Here is a 17,245-nt window from a genome sequence, read left to right as displayed (position 1 = left end):
AAATTTTTGAATCATGTTAAATCTTGCTTAGGATTATAAATGGTAAAATTTAAAAGAAAATAGGAACTTACTATTATCTTAACTAGCTGCATACATTCTCCTTGAAACATTGAAAATACAGTTTTCTTTATTATAAAACTCCACACAGAGTTTAAGGAAAATTATTGTCATACTTTTATTGAATCGTAGATTCTATAATTAATATAACAAAATGTTTGATAATATATATCCCAAATCTTGTCTCTATATAAATTTAAATTAATCTTTGGACACTCAATAGGACTGTTGTACAGAAATACTTCACTCCTGCTACATGATTGCAATTAATTGATTCCTAAATAAGATTTAAACACTACTTTTCTCTTTCATTTATTTCATTTATATTTCATAAGCATGTGTTTAATAAAGTTTATGCTCCATGTTGCAAACTTATGATCAAAGCTCTTGGGCATTTGAAATTGAGATTATTGTAGGGATAAAGACATTTTATCGCCATCTCTAGCATCATTTTATTAGATCTAAATTTCCACTTTAGCTTGTTTTATTTTATATATTTCATTAATTAAAATGTTATATTTTTTACTTTTTCACTTAATGACTAGTTCTCACTGATTTGTTTTAATTATCTTGACAGTACTATCCTCATCTATTTTATAATTACATCCCTACCCATTTAAATAAGCTTTTTAATTTTCTTCTTGTACGTCAATATTTTTTACTTCAAAGTTTCCAAATTTATTCTTTTCAAGTCTTATATTTTTTATCTTTAACTAATCAAGTATATAATTATTATCAAATAGATTGTTAATTAATAATGAACTGTAATAAATTATATAGAATAATATGATTAATAGTATGAAAAAAAAGGAAATATTGATTTTTATAATTTGTGCATATTTCACTTATTGCTCTTTTATTATGAACTAATAAAGCTTATAACGTTATTTAAGTAACTATTATTTAATACGAAAGGGACATATATGTCAAAGTGATAATTTAAGATGTTTTTACACGCAAAAAACCACAATTAACACTTGTAATCGGACTATGAAAACAGAAGAAAAAAAAGAACATATCATTTATGATTAACTACGATCTATTTATTTTAAACCGATTCAGTTTCTCTTCAACTTTCTAGATAAAAAAATAATTAAAAAAAAAAAAAAAAAAAAAAAACCAAATGCCACCTCAGTTTTCTATATGTATGCCATCCATTAATTAAACTAACCCAACCAATTCTCACTTGAATTGGGCTTTCAGGATATTTACCATGCCTAGAGCCTATATTGTATTTATATTAATTCAATATTATAATTTTTAGCATAATTAATTGAAAGTACCATTGGAGAGATTTAATTATTGGCTATCATTTACAGAGAAAGCTAGGTTTTATAGGTTTTAGACCCACATTACCTTAAACATATTTCTTCTATTGTAAATATGTTAGGAAATCAAAAAATATAACGATTTAAGGCGTGTATGAACATTTCCCTCAAAGTTTTATTTGCCTCCACTCTAAGAATTTGCTAAAAAGATTTGAGGCAAATTACCTCAGGATACAACAATAGTACAATAGCAGTAAGAAACTGTATGAATGTAGGAGAAAGGATAAAATTTGGGAGAGAAATTTAGAGACAATCGTAGAAGGAATCAGAGAGATTCAAAGCTGTGTCGGAATAAACTCTATTGTTCTATTTATACTATTTTACACAACCTTTCACATAGGTTATGACTCTTCATTGTACCTATTCATCACCGTACATAGGTCATATACTTTAATTAAACCCTTCAATAAGTCATTCATCAATAAACTCTTTTATAGGATGTGTGCTTTTATTCAATAAAAGAGACTATCCTTTTTATTATGTCTTTTAAGTTCTCTTAATTTTACACATAACATTACAATCTAATATTAATTATAACTAGTAGAAGTAACAATCCCCACTAGATTGTAACTGAAAGTTTTACCTTTTACCAAGTTGTTAAAACTAAGCGAATGGGTTTACTTGTTCATTTTGTGCTTTATGAGTTGTTTCAAAAAGGGGGTTAAATATGACATTTTGCATTCCCATCACCTTGCAATGAACCACCCTTTAATTGGTATTTTAAATTTTAATTAATAATAATTATTATTATTATTAAAATCAATGAATTAAAAATTAAATACAGGAAACAATCTCAGCAAATTTAATTGCATTATGAGATTACTAAAATACCCTTTCATCTTAAAAGATGAAAATACCCCTTTCACAAATTGATTCTTAAATTATCTTCTAAGTGTGTGATTCGTATGCTCCTTGTCATATCGGCAGTGAGTAGTATCGTGATTAACATGAATTAATTGTTTCACTATACACAGACCAAGATTGGCCCCTAGCAAGGCATCATGGCCACCCGATAGATTCAGATTCAGCGAAATAGCTACCTGTCAACGATATGATTACCGAGCAATCAAATTCTTTCATTATACGTTATCTCATCGAGGCTGAGGTACAGAAATAGTGTCAACCTCAGTTATTCTCGATATCTTTGTATTCAGTTACTAGACTAATGATTGGATGTCACGACCGAGGGCTATCCTCTATCTTGCCACCTTCGGGCTCAAGGGCTTTCCCCCACGCTGGACAATAAAAAAGACCACAAAGCGAAACAAAGTCATGAGGGTTCGAAGGAGGCGTGGCTAGAAGGACCCATAGCTGACAATACCGTGGACGTGTCCAGCGTGCGGGGAAAGCCCTTGAGCCGAAGGCGGCGAGATAGAGGATAGTCCCTAGTCGTGACAATGAAAAGGCACCTTTTTATTGTCACGACCGAGGGCTATCTTTTATCTCGCCACCTTCAACTCAAAGGCTTTCCTCGCGCGTTAGATACGTCTAAGGTATTGTTCGCAATAAGTCCTTCTGGCCACGCCTTCTTCGGACCCTCACGGCTTTGTTTCACTTTGTGGTATTTTTTCCACTTTGCAAATGCCTCCCCCATGACTTGAACCTTGGACTTATACCTTGGCCAAGTAACATGAGTACCATTGGGCTAAAGCCAAAGGTGGCGAGATAGAGGATAAGCCCCGGTCGTGACACAGGATAAATAAACTGGATTGAGCAACAACTCAATCTCACTGTGGCCACAGATTTAGTGTCATTGCCATTTACTAAATTGCGCAGTGAGATAACTTCTCCCGTACTCAGGAGTGATGAATTCTTTATTAATCCACCACAGTCTCAATACACTCCTCGATGTAGCCAATCACTACCGTATTGATAGCTTTGCATAGAACTACGTTGGGCTAGTGTCAAACTACCTTAATCGGTGCACAAGGTGCTCTGGTAATCTAAAGTCTAAGGATCACATGCACCACCATTCGTTAAAGGATTTATTCAATTGATACTGGGGTTACCTGTTGAGATTCAAGCATTTTGGACATGGAAATAAAGAGAAAATGATGATCAAGATGATGGACATAAGGTAGAAAACAAATAATTAAAACATGAACTTATTAATGTAAGAAAATGATAGAAAATTACAAACTCTTTTTGCTATTAAAAGCTTGATGTTGAAACTTGGAGTCTAGATTCTTCAAAAGAGAATGAAGAAACTCAAAATGAAATCCACCCAAGCCAAAGATGAGAGAGAGTCGAGAGAGTGAGAGAGAAAGTGAGAGACTGCTTTTTGTTTCAATTGAATTAAAATGGTATAATACTTAATTTATATACCATGGGCACAAAGTGTAATTTTAAATTGTTTTGGGAAGGCCTCAAACAATTTAAAATTAACTTTAGAATTAACATTTATGTCAAGTCCTTGGTTTCATGGTTAATTCATAATTAGACCAAATTTTAATTCCATTAAATATTCTAACCCTTTAGAATAAAACCATTAAACCAATGCACTTTTGCCCCCATCATTGAATCCAATTCAATAATAATATTTAACAAATCCTTATTACCCTTGGTTAGTGCTAGCTATCTATGGATAATCATTTCTCACCAATACATTAATTCGGATGTAACCGTTTATGTCCAAATATCATTAATCTAATTAATGATATGTATTACTCTCACTCCTTAAGCTTGGTTTTATGTGAGACCATTTTGGTTCACTGTGATCTAGTCGTGGGCCCAATATCTAATTTTGATATGTTTCGTTATAATTCTTTATAATCGAAACTCCCACTGATTATGGTAGACGTCTAGCAATGTTCCATAACCCTTAAACCACAATGAAGTGTAAACTCCAATGAACTCATTCTGATCGTACGTACTGTGTAGTCAAATCCCTCCGTTATCTAATCCCGATTAAGAATGGTTCATGATATGTCAAAACCTTTAACTTAATCTTTAATCGAATTGTCAATCGATACAATGGAACTCGTTAACATGAAACTACTTTTCATCTGACATTCATTATACTTTGGCTAGAGATTTCCCTTTTCCAATGTTTATTGACATTCGTCTGGGAACTCGAGATTGGACTATTTTGAGTTAACGGATCCCATCTTGACCATCACTTGTCCTCATACATGAATAACATATGACCAAATCGGCTTATTACACAAGACATGACTAGTCTTGTGCTTATACATAATATGAACCATATGCATCCTATGTTGAATCCAACTGTGATGTCTCAGGTCTAAGGATCAGTGGTACACTAGTACGACCCTATGATGCATCATTGACCACATCCATGTGATTCATCGTAATCGGTCGTATTCGATAAACAGTTCACTAACCGTTTATCTATGCTAATGCCTTAATGACATACCTCTTATAATCACCCACACTAATACCATCACATGATATTCAATGGAGACATTCAACATGTCTAGTATGCAATGTTATTGCCCAATTAACATTTTTTGCGTAGGGAATTCTTTGATGATTTGATCTTCTGAAGATCCGTGTCATCTGGACATTTCACATACAATATTAAATGTAATATAATATAAATGAAGCAAAAAATCAATATGTGAAATAAGAACACTTTCTTTTATTCATAATACATTTACAAGATATAATGTCCTGAAACCGACAATACGATTGGTTCCTAGGGCACACACTAACATTACCATCTATATGGAATCCTTTGGTAGGTCTGCCCAGTAAATTTGCCCACAGCGAACACCTATGTGTTGTACCAACTTGTCGGCAAATAACCTTGACAAGTGAGATTAGTCACTATCTTTCGACAAGGTCTTTCAACACTATGATAGTCTTACTGTAATATCTGTGTCCTTGGTTTGAATAAAACTGGGGCTACGGACATTTCTAGAATGACCATCATATGTGATCATAGGATTCTCACTATCAAGATTTGAAACACTTGATACCCTCAATTCTACCATCCTAAGGATATATATCATTACATATAACTATGATTTACACGATATAGATGAATATGCCTTTTATTAATAAATAAACATTATTACAAAGAGTCAAATTTATAATAATTGATTGGCTTTAGGGAACTTACTCTAACAAAATGTTCATAGATTTTGTGCAAGAGATTATTTTATCTATGCACAAACAACTTAAAATTCAATTAAGCCAACCATTGTAATCCAAGTGTTAGTATTTCGTTTGGTATGGTTTTCTTTATTAATAAGTGCTAATTTTTCAAAAGAAAAGCATTATTCATTGTTTGATTTCGAAGAGAACTATGGAATCCGGAGAGCGAAATAAGGTATTGGAAGCAATTTTCGGCACAATAAAGATATTGTTTGAAATTGAATTTTTATCACAAATGTCTTGATTATAATTAAACTTAAAATTGTTGGCATCAATAAAGTGTATAATAACTCTTATCATATAATTAAATTAAAATATTGAATTTTGGTAACAAATCCAATGTTTTGAACACATCTCATTGAAATTTTATTTTCACACTTAATGATGAGAGAGAGAATTGAATGAAATTTGAAATTATTCTCTCTTTCACAATTAAATTATTTTTTTTACTTTCACAATTAAATTATTTTTTTTACTTTTTAATTTAACTAAGTCAAATATGTCTTTTTATACATGAATCACCTTATGAAAAGTCAAATATATCATGTTTTATCCAGATCAATTGATCCAAGTCCAACAAGCAATTTTGAATTTATAAATAAAAAAATGTTGAAGTTTATGAAATTAATGGCCTGGCTGAAATCCAAACGGCACGCCCAAATGCCTGGCCATAGAAAACGCGTGTACTTTGAATAACAATTAATTTTAATTAATACTCTTAATTGAATATGCAGACTCATTCTTAGCCAAATATGGCAAAATTCATGCAACAAACCAACTTTTCTCTCTTTCCATTAATTATTTATATTTCAATTTTCTTTTCTTTTTTTTGCAGACAAATATACTCTATCACTCATCTTTTTCTTGTCTCTTTTCAGTTGAGTAAAGCGAACCAAAAGAAAAACAAAGCCTGCCACCTTTTCTAATTTCTTTCTTTTTTTTTTTTTTTGTAAAAAATCATTGAGTTTTAATTAGTTTAAGAAGATTTAAAGAGAACCCGTTTATGTTCTTGGATCAAAAGATCGATGAGAGTAGTTTTGGTTTTGATCTTCTTTTATTCTGTGATCAGTTCTATATCACCTACATGTAAGATTTTTTTTTCCTTTATTTTTTGATGTTGTAAATGTATATTTGTTAATATGGTTTTGAATTATTTTTTTTTGGTGATTTGCAGATGGGTTTGATCCTTTGGATCCTCATGCCAATATTACTATTAAATGGGATCTTATGCAATCCACTCCTGATGCCAGTGATGTAATTCTCTCTCTTTTTCTTCTTCATTATTCTATCGTTTATTATTCTTTTTTCCCTTTCTGTCTCTGGATCATGAGAGGTCATATTGCTGATAACAAATTATATTTTAAGATTTGGATTTGGATCATGAGAGGTTGGTGGCTATAAAGTTTATTTGACTTCCCTAATTAATGGATTTTTACTGTATCCAAGGTAACGTTATTTCGGTATTAATCTTTAGACTAATTCTAAGTTGACTGAACCATAATCTATGGTTAAAGACGAGAATAACGTTACAAACAACATCTTAACCTTTTCTTGTTTTTGTTTTGGCTAGTTTTATTTCGAACCATTGTTCAGCACGTCATTATCTTAGAGGTATTAGTGACTTTTCCTCGTCTAGGGATCAACCATGGAACTGGATCCTATCAAATGTTTGCCCAAATTGGAGATAAGCAAACTTCAGTTTTCATGACGCAAATTTTGATAATAATATGCAGGTAAGAGTATCTCTATTCAACTACCAATTGTATCGCCATATCGATCAACCTGGCTGGAGAATGAGCTGGGATTGGACCGGCGATGAGGTGATATGGAATATGTGGGGAGCCGAGACGACGGAGCAAGGCAACTGCACAAAATTCAGCGGCACACAGCTGCCTTATTGCTGTGAAAAGAGCCCTGTGATTATTGATCTTATGCCTGGAGCCCCTTACAATTTGCAGACTGCCAATTGTTGCAAAGGAGGTGTGTTGTCTTCAATGACACAGGACATTTCCAAGTTTGGTGCAAATTTTCAGATGAATGTTGCAGCTTCTACTAACTCTTCAGACTTTGTAATGCCTCATAATTTCACTCTTGGACTTCCTGGTTATTCCTGTGGAGAGCCATTTGAGGTCGCGCCGAGCAAGTTTTTTGTAGATGGAAGTCGAAGGCGAACGCAAGCTCTTAGTAAGACTCGTTTTTTCAAATATTCTGTGCCTTTTCTTGCAAGCTAAGTTTTCGCATTTGTGTAAACTGTAACACCGATGATTCTCCACACTCCTAAGGTATAACGTAGAGTGGTTACTAGGCACTGAATGTTGAACACAAGTCAATACACTAACTTATGAAGATGTAATTAACAATTAACTAATTATTAGTTTTTTCCTACTAATGTTTGCATTCTTTTTACAAAATATGGACAAATAAATGTTTTCTACACATTTACATAATGATTAATGATTCTATAATAAATAGGTTTTGCAAAAATACAAACATCCGCAGAAGGAAATTCTTCTTTTCTTGCAAACTAATTATCGCATTTCTGTAAACTATAACACCAAAGATTCGACACTCTTTGATGTATAACGTAGAGTGATAGTTAGGCTTCTGAAGATGCAATTAGCAGTAGACTCATCGTTAGGACTTTCCTAAAGATGTCTGTCTGTAATAGAGGTTTTATTCCTAATTTAGATAAACAGAGACGTCCGCAAAAGAGAATTCTTTCTTTATAACATATTTCTGGTGTATTTTTGCAGGGACATGGAATGTGACTTGTGCCTACTCTCAATTCCTAGCATCATCGAATCCAACATGCTGTGTTTCTCTATCTGCATTTTATAGTAACACCATTGTTCCTTGCCCCAAATGCAGCTGCAACTGCCAAGAATTATCCCACACAAAATGTGTGAAGTAATTACTCCTTTTAGCTCCTTCATCCTCTACCATTTTACAGAAACTTTCAGTTGAGAATTTACTAATCTTTCTGAACTGTCAGGCCCGGTGAAACACCTTCTCTGCTGCGACAAAAACATGATCCGAATGAAGCGCCGCCGCCTGTAGTAATTTGCTCGGAGCACATGTGTCCAATTCGCGTCCATTGGCATGTGAAACAGAGTTACAAAGAGTATTGGAGAGTTAAAATGACAGTGACAAATCTGAATGTCATGAAAAATTATTCTAACTGGAACTTGGTGGTGTTGCACCCAAATTTGGAGAGTTTAGCACAGGCTTTCAGCTTCAATTACAGGGCCCTTGATCAGTATGGTTATATAAGTAAGCTAGAAACAAAACCCTTTTGTTACTGGTAATACTCTGTCAATTTTTATTATTCAAAAGAAATTTCTTCTGTAGCTGAAGATGCATTTTAATCCTGCTAGTAGCTCTTATTGCATTTGTCAAATTTATAGTTTTTTGTCAAATTTATAGTTTACTTATAGCACAAGTCATTGGTGGAAAGCTCTATTTTGAGCATTTTAATATGTTCATCCTTGATGCGCAACTTTAGTATAATTAGAAGCACAAAATTGTCAATAGGGGAATGTTATATGCTAGTTGAAGTCGGGCATGTAATATTCTCTCTTGGAATCTCAAATTTGATTCCTTTCTAGAATGGTTAGACTTGTAGTTTCTTTTCACAAAGTTTGGTGTTCGAGCCTCCTCATGGGCATCTGCATGGCCAAATGCCATTATTTTCCGTTTACCAAAGAAAATAAAGTAATAGCTTATCAAAGAAAACAAAAAAAGTAATAGTTTATCTTCCTGAAAGTTTCGAGTATCATAAATGAGTTTTGGGTTATAGAAAGATTCGAATATAATTGGATTTTTACGAGATATCTCTATTTCTCTTACTTGCTAGCTATCATGTTTCTTCAGATGATACGGGGATGCTTTGGGGGATTCGAGACTACAACGATGTGTTACTTCAAGCGGGTGATAAAGGGAATGTACAAACAGAAATGATACTACACAAAGATCCAGGGACATTCACTTTCCGAGAAGGATGGGCATTTCCTAGAAGAATTTTGTTCAATGGAGATGAATGTGTGATGCCTTTGCCAGATGATTACCCTAGGCTGCCCAACGGTGGGCATTCTGCATTGGCAAGTTCTTTCACATATCTTTTGTCATTGTTGGTTCTTACAACTATTNAAGAGTCACGTTACGGGTGACTTGCTCCCGTCAGGGCAACACGCACACGTCAGATCTGCAAAGTAATATGGAGCTCACACGCGTCCATTCCTCTGTAGCAAGTCGTGCGAAATCAGCTTGGAAAAAGGAAAATGGGACGTAATGCCGGATTACACCCTGACAACCACACCAACCCATGGATTTAATGATGATTACACGCTCCAATTTGATATAAAACAAAGAAGACCCCTCCATTAAGGGGATTCGGCCATTTTGTACAAAAAACGACTCTCTCTCTCTCTTGTAAAAGAAAACACTTACTTTTCATAACTTTTGGTACGTCAGTGCGCTTCGCGACCTGACCCACACTAATATCAATACAACTCAGTGGACGTAGGACTTGCTACCTTAGCATCCGAACCACTTTAAAAAGTTTGCTCTGCATTTATTTCATTTCAGATTTCCATTATCACGTGCATTAATTCATCAAAGAGCAAAACCCACGTGACAATTGGTTGGTGCCGAAAACGAGCATCAACAATATTTTCCACTATTTTTCTATGAAATGTATAATTTTTATTTCATAATACAGTATACAGAGTGTGTATATTTGTCAACGGCGGTAAATATTCACATAGGCTGACAGGCAAATATGTTTAACAAAGACTAGCTATAGTATTAGTAGCTGAGTAGTTGCGGTAACTAGTACCCGGTAAAGGTAGTAGCTAGGAATTGAATTAGAACGTGACAAACTAGATAAACAAAGTCATCAATTTTTATTTTATTCATCTCACCACACAAGGCAGCAGTTTTTGAAGATGATAACTAATTAATGAAAGAAAGGAAACAAAATTTAATATTATTATGACTGATGTAGTTTTTTTTGAAAAGGTAAATTTCATAAAGAAAATTAATTATACAAAAACTAGAGACATACCCCCAAAAGAGGTTTAAAGAAGACCAGAGTAAGTATTGTTGGCGTGAGTTGTATATTAAAGGAATTAGAGTAGTTATAGGAAGTTGGATGGAAAGAAATTATCTCCTTCATACGGTTAGCGTAATTATAGGAGAAAAATCTGTATAGAAAATATATCTTGATATATACTTATAAAACAGAATTGTAATAGTAATAAAAATATAATTGATAGAGAACTTTTTGACATGGTATCAGAGCCTAACCCTGGTACCCACCTACCCTAAACTTCCCATCCCTCACCTTGCCCGTCAAACTCTGATACAGAACCCCCGATTGGTGAGTCTCATTCCGATTCTCTCTTCTCTGACTTCACGGCTAAGATGACCGAAGCTCTCACCAAAGTCCAAACCCCAACCATGACCACCGAACCCTCTGCTGCTCCGATCGGCATCAAATTGAATGAAACCAACTATGCTCTCTGGTCCCAAGTTGTCGAGATGTATATCTCTGGCAAAAACAAGTTGGGATATATCAATAGTGATATTCCACAACCATCTTCGACATATCTAACATTTCGCAAATGGTGTACGGACAATGCCATTGTCAAAGGTTGGTTGATAAACTCCATGGATCCCTCCTTGATAGGGAATTTCATTCGGTTTCCTACGGCTAAGTTGGTGTGGGATTCCATTGCTATCACTTACTTCAATGGTAATGACACATCTCAGGTCTATGATCTTCGACATCAAGTGACGCGGTTGAAACAGGCTAGAGGCTCCCTTGAGAAATACTATAATGACCTCCAAGGCTTATGGCGTGAGATTGACTTCCGACGGCCTAATCCTATGGAGTGTGCTGTTGATATCCAACATTATAATCTTATCCTTCAAGAAGACATAGTATATGTTTTCTTGGATGGTCTGGATGATCGACTCAATAAGATCCGGGGTGACGTGTTGCAGTTGTGCCCATTCCCTACCGTGAAGCAAGCATATGCCCATGTCCGCCGTGAAGCCCTACGTCAATCTGTTATGATCACTGGTAGTGTAAATGGTGTATCTGGTGCTGTTCTCGCCACCAACGGACCCAGACTTGGTTCCTCTGCCCACCCTCCTACCATGCACAATGGCAAGCATAAATCTCGTGCATCTTCATACTGTTTAAAGTGCTTTCATTGTGGCAATTCGAGACACACTTGTGACACTTGCTTTAAACTGCATGGGTATCCTAATTGGTGGAATGATCTCTAGGCTAAGAAGGGTCGTGACCTTGGCACTAAGGATGTAGGCTCTGGTCAAACAACCGTGGTTACTGCCGAACCTCAACTCTCCTTCACACCATAGATGACACTGGTTCCAGACTCAGGTAACTCTGGTTTTGCTTGTTATACTTCGACTAATGATGCTAATAGTGGTGCATGGCTCTTGGACTCCGGCGCCATTGACCATATGACGTTTTCTGCTATAGATTTCATCACGACTTTCCTACCAAAACGCACGAATATTGCCAATGCTAATGGCGTTACCTCTCCGATCACTGGAGTGGGCACTGTGGCCTTATCTCCTATGTTACAGCTGCATAACACTTTACTTGTTCCATCTTTATCTCATAAGCTTCTCTCCGTGAGCCAACTAACCTCTGATCTTAACTGCATGATGTTAATGTATCCTACTTTCTGTCTTCTCCAGGACATTCTAACGAAGGAGATCATTGGGCGTGGTACTAAGAGCGGGGGACTCTACTATATGGAAGACGTGAGTGTGGGCCAAGCACATCATACGCATCATTCTCTTGGTGTCAAAGAAAATGAACTTTGGCTTTGGCACCATCGGTTAGGACATCCAGATTTATTTTCTCAGTTGAATAATTTTGATTTTCAATGTGAAACTTACATATTAGCAAAAAGTCATAGGGCTTCTTTTCCATTAAGTTTGAATAAAAAAGATATTCCATTTGCTTTGATCCACTCTGATGTGTGGGGTCCTTCCCCAATTACTACTGTATCTGGCTTCAGATGGTTTGTGTAGTTTGTTGATGACTGCACTCGCATGGCTTCGCTGTATTTGCCCAAACATAAAGATGAAGTACTCGGTGTGTTTAAATCATTCCATGCTACGGTGCAAACACAATTTTCTGCTAAGCTTCAGGTCCTTCGATCGGATAATGGTGGTGAATATGTCAATCACCAATTTCGTGAGTACTTTCAACAACATGGCATTTTTCACGAGACTTCATGCCCTCAAACCCCTAAAAAAAACGGCATTGCTGAGCGGAAAAACCACCATGTTCTTGAAACCGCTCGAGCTCTCTTAATTGGTTCCTATGCTCCTAATCGATTTTGGGCTAACATCGTCACCACTGCCGTTCATTTGCTCAACCGGATGCCCTCTAAGTTGTTGGATTTTAGAACTCCATTACAAGCCCTCTCAGGCTACACTCTGGTGCTTGCAGTCTTGATGCTTCCTCCACGTGTATTTGGGTGCGTAATGTATGTCCATCTCCATAAAAACCAATGGACTAAGCTAGACCCTTGTGCTCGTCGATGTTTTTTTCTAGGCTATACTTTTCATCAAAAAGGTTATAGATGCTATGATTCTACTTCTGGTCGCACCTATATTACTATGGATGTCACCTTCATGGAAATCGAAATATTTTTTCCACCCACTTCTCCTCTTCAGGGGGAGACTAGACAAGAAGAGTAGAATTGGATGGAATTAAATTGGCCGAACTTATTTGAAACGCATGTGGAACCAAGGCAAACAGAACATATCTCTTCAGCTAATGAAAACTTATCTGAAACGCATGTGGAACCAAGACGAACAGAACATATCTCTTCGGGGTGAACATAACATATCTCTTCGGCTAATGAAAACTTATCTGAAATGCATGTAGAACCAAGGCGAACATAACATATCTCTTCAGCTACTGAACACCATGAAAATGATCACGAAGTGCATGTTTCTTCCCCTTCTACAGAACCCGAAGACCCAACTCCTAAGAACGATCTTGAGGTAATCCCCTTTAACACAAATATTGTGACATCTCCTATTAGTTATGTTAGGCAAAATCGTGGCAAGCCCCCAAGCCGCTACTCACCATACATTGAGGAAAGAAGATCAAGATACCCTATTGCCAATTATGTGTCCACAAAGGAGTTGAATGATCCTCTCAAGACATTTGTGCATAGCCTGTCTGTGTGTCATGTTCCAACATGGGTGGAGGAAGCCTTAGAAGACCCGAAATGGACTTAGGCAATCAAAGATGAAATGGAGACACTAATAAAGAACAAGACATGGAACCTAGTGCCATTACCGGAAGGAAAAAGAATAGTGGGGTGCAAGTGGGTGTTTTCCATTAAACACAAAGCTGACGGATCTATAGAAAGATACAAGACAAGACTCGTGGCAAAAGGGTACACTCAAACATATGGTATAGACTATCAAGATATTTTCTCACCAGTAGCAAAATTAAATACTGTTAGAGTGTTGCTATCTCTTGTAGCAAATTTAGGATGGCCACTACATCAGTTAGACGTGAAAAATGTCTTTCTTCATGGTGAGCTTGAAGAAAAGGTTTATATGGACATCCCTCCAGGCTACTCAATGACCACAGGAACTAATGAGGTGTGTAAGTTACAACGAGCCTTGTATGGGTTAAAACAATGACCACGAGCTTGGTTCGGGCGATTTAGCTTGGCAATGAAGAAGTACGGTTTCCAACAGAGCAATGCAGACCACACCTTGAAGAAATCTCACAGCTCCAACGGCAGTTGGCTAGCGAATTCAAAATGAAGAATCTAGGTGGGCTCAAGTATTTCCTTGGGATAGAAGTTGCTAGATCACCCCAAGGCATATTTTTATCCCAAAGAAAATATATCCTAGATTTATTATCTGAAGTTAGATTGTTGGAATGCAAACCAATGGATACCCTAATTGTCCAAAATCATAAACTTGGGGTATATTCGAACCAGAAACCAACTGACAAGGGAAGATATCAACAATTAGTTGGAAAACTAATTTATCTCTCTCATACTCATCCAGATATTGCTTATGCTGTGAGTGTAGTGAGTCAATTTATGCATTGTCCAAGTGAAGAACACATGGAGGCTGTAATTCGGATACTAAAGTACTTGAAGTCTTCTCCAGGAAAAGGGCTCATGTTTTCTAAGAATGATCATGTGGAAGTTGATGGCTATACCGATGTAGATTGGGTTGGGAACATCTCTGATAGGAAGTCAACGTCAGGGTATTTCACATTTGTAGGTGGAAACCTTGTGACATGGAGAAGCAAGAAACAAAAGGTGTGGCACTCTCGAGTGCAGAGACAGAGTTTCGTGGGATGGTCAAAGGGTTGTGTGAGCTCCTTTGGTTGAAAAGACTATTATTTGAGATTGGTTTTGCTCCCAAGTTTGAAATGAACCTCTTTTGTGACAATAAAGCTGCTATAGACATTTCACACAATCCGGTTCAGCATGATCGAACCAAGCACGCAGAGGCTGATCGACACTTCATCAAACATAACCTAGAGAATAATATAATCCAATTCCCATTTGTCAAATTTGAGGACCAGCTTGCAGATATACTTACCAAAGTCGTGTCCAGCAAAGACTTCCACAACTCACTGATCAAGTTGCGCATGAAGGATCCGTATGCATCAACTTGAGGGGGAGTGTTGGCGTGAGTTGTATATTAAAGGAATTAGAGTAGTTATAGGAAATTGGATGGAAAGAAATTATCTCCTTCATACAGTTAGCGTAATTATAAGAGAAAAATCTGTATAGAAAATATATCCTGATATGTACTTATAAAACAGAATTGTAACAGGAATAAAAATATAATTAATAGAGAACTTTTTAGACATATGGATGGGAACAAACGCCCAAAAGAAAGCATGCAAGCTCCAAACAAAAGAAAGAGATGGGCATAGACGCTTTAGTAAAGCTCGCAGGCTCAAACTAAACAGAGAAGAGAAAACGGGCATCGGCACTCGACAAGAGTGCACAGACTCGGAACAAACAAGACGAATTGATTATTAATAATTTGCATATTATCACATGAAAGTTCATTGAAACCTTTAATTATTGGATTACAGTCTCTTGGGGTGGAACAAATTATCCGTGGATCCCAAGCGAGTGGCGTTGACATAATCTTGGGTAGAATGAGCTGATATACCGGGGGCTATCAGTCCGATTACTCTAAACACTCTGAGTAACCCTCCTTCTTTATAGTCCGGGCCCTTTGTGAGCCATAAAGTAAAGCTTCTTATCAGCTCCCAAACTGCATTCATCATCATGATTATTGTCTCCAATGGTGAGAAGTAGTTCTTATTTGGAGCTTCTGCAACTACCTGCATGCGTACGTTAAAAGCACCTTTCAATGTTTGAGTCTCGCATTGATGAGTTAATCTAAGATTAATTTGACACATGTTTAGATATTTTAAGATTAGAAAAAAAACCTATTTTAAACTTACTTGCACTCATTAATTATTGAATAATTTTAAAGTTTGGTGCAGTTAATAATATTCATTTTAATGTGATGGTGATATTGAAAATACATACCTTTCCCTGATAGAAGCTGTTGTAGTAGATGCACTGCCCAAAGTGTTTGAACATTAGCTCAGAGTTATCAAAAGGCAACCTAGGCACAATATCATAACTGTAAACAAACCTAATGTAATTAACGGCGTTCTCTTTTAACTTCTTTTTCATGAACTCAACAAACTTTTCATCTCCTACCCTGGGTTGCCCAAATGTGTAAACACCCTCTAATCTCTCCAATAACTCTGTCTCCTCATGCAATGCCAAAATCGCTGCAAAGAGAATAGCCAACGCACCGCCTAAACTGTGGCCTGTCACTATGTATTTTGCTCTGTCATTTTTGCTTAAAAGTTCTTTTAACATATCCCTGATCGCATAGTATGCTAAGGGCGCAGGGCGGTTATCCTTTTCCTTATCGATATCTTTGGGCCAACCTTTGACCTTTAGTAAACCTAGAGCCTTCATGAAACCACCATGAATCTTGCCTATGCCATCGATCTCATACCAAGAGAGATCAAAGTCAGAACTCCATGCGTCTGCATCAAAAGTTTCAGTACCTCTAAAGGACACAACAATAGTATCCTGGCCAGACTCATTTTTATCAGAAAGCATAAAGGCTTGTGTCGTGGCTTTTTCTTGAAAATCTGCCATATTAAATTGAANAACTTGGACCCCCTGAAACTCGAAAAACTGATTTTTGCATCCCATAACTATGAAAACTACCAAGAACACCCCCTGTCCATTTTATGATTTATTAATAACTTGACCTAGTTGTGAAAGGTCAAGATTGCCCCTTCCTGACCTAGCATAAAATATTACGCGATGGCAGAAATTTTTGTGCTACTCACGTTATTTAAGCTAGGTGTGAAAGGTAATTTCATACCTTTTCCAACCCAGCATAGAGAACCACGTGAGTAGTACTGTAAAAGCTTTTGTCCACTCGCGTAATGATTTCTAGCCTACCGTAATGGTTTACGCTAACTGGGAAATAGGGCAAAATTGGCCTATTTTGACCTAGCATAAATCACTACGCTGGTCCAATTTTTCAATTGAGTTTGTATTTTAGCCATTTTGATTTATTATCTTTAATATATTCATTACTTATCGTACATCTCATACATTTATTTGTAGAAAACAGAAACAAGCAAGATGAGGAAAAGAGAA

General features: G+C 36.2%; 2 protein-coding genes across 2 annotated transcripts; one reads left to right on the top strand and one right to left on the bottom strand.

Moving 5' to 3' along the window:
• Positions 1-6,529: 6,529 nt before the first annotated feature.
• On the top strand, positions 6,530-9,670 carry LOC116127522 (COBRA-like protein 6). Its single transcript, XM_031413180.1, has 6 exons — positions 6,530-6,590; positions 6,679-6,758; positions 7,238-7,688; positions 8,258-8,411; positions 8,497-8,760; positions 9,358-9,670. Exons 1-6 carry the CDS (start codon positions 6,530-6,532, stop codon positions 9,668-9,670), a joined length of 1,323 nt encoding a protein of 440 aa, XP_031269040.1.
• Positions 9,671-15,369: 5,699 nt separating this feature from the next.
• LOC116127521 (phospholipase A1-IIbeta-like) lies at positions 15,370-16,789 on the bottom strand. The gene is made up of 2 exons (XM_031413179.1): positions 16,103-16,789; positions 15,370-15,891 (listed from the first exon to the last, which is right to left on the bottom strand). Exons 1-2 carry the CDS (start codon positions 16,787-16,789, stop codon positions 15,631-15,633), a joined length of 948 nt encoding a protein of 315 aa, XP_031269039.1. The 3' UTR covers positions 15,370-15,630.
• Between the last annotated feature and the right edge of the window lie 456 nt (positions 16,790-17,245).

This window comes from Pistacia vera, unplaced genomic scaffold (genome assembly GCF_008641045.1).
Source record: "Pistacia vera cultivar Batoury unplaced genomic scaffold, PisVer_v2 Contig192, whole genome shotgun sequence".
Taxonomy (NCBI): domain Eukaryota; kingdom Viridiplantae; phylum Streptophyta; class Magnoliopsida; order Sapindales; family Anacardiaceae; genus Pistacia; species Pistacia vera.
This window is presented reverse-complemented; position numbering and strand designations above follow the sequence as displayed.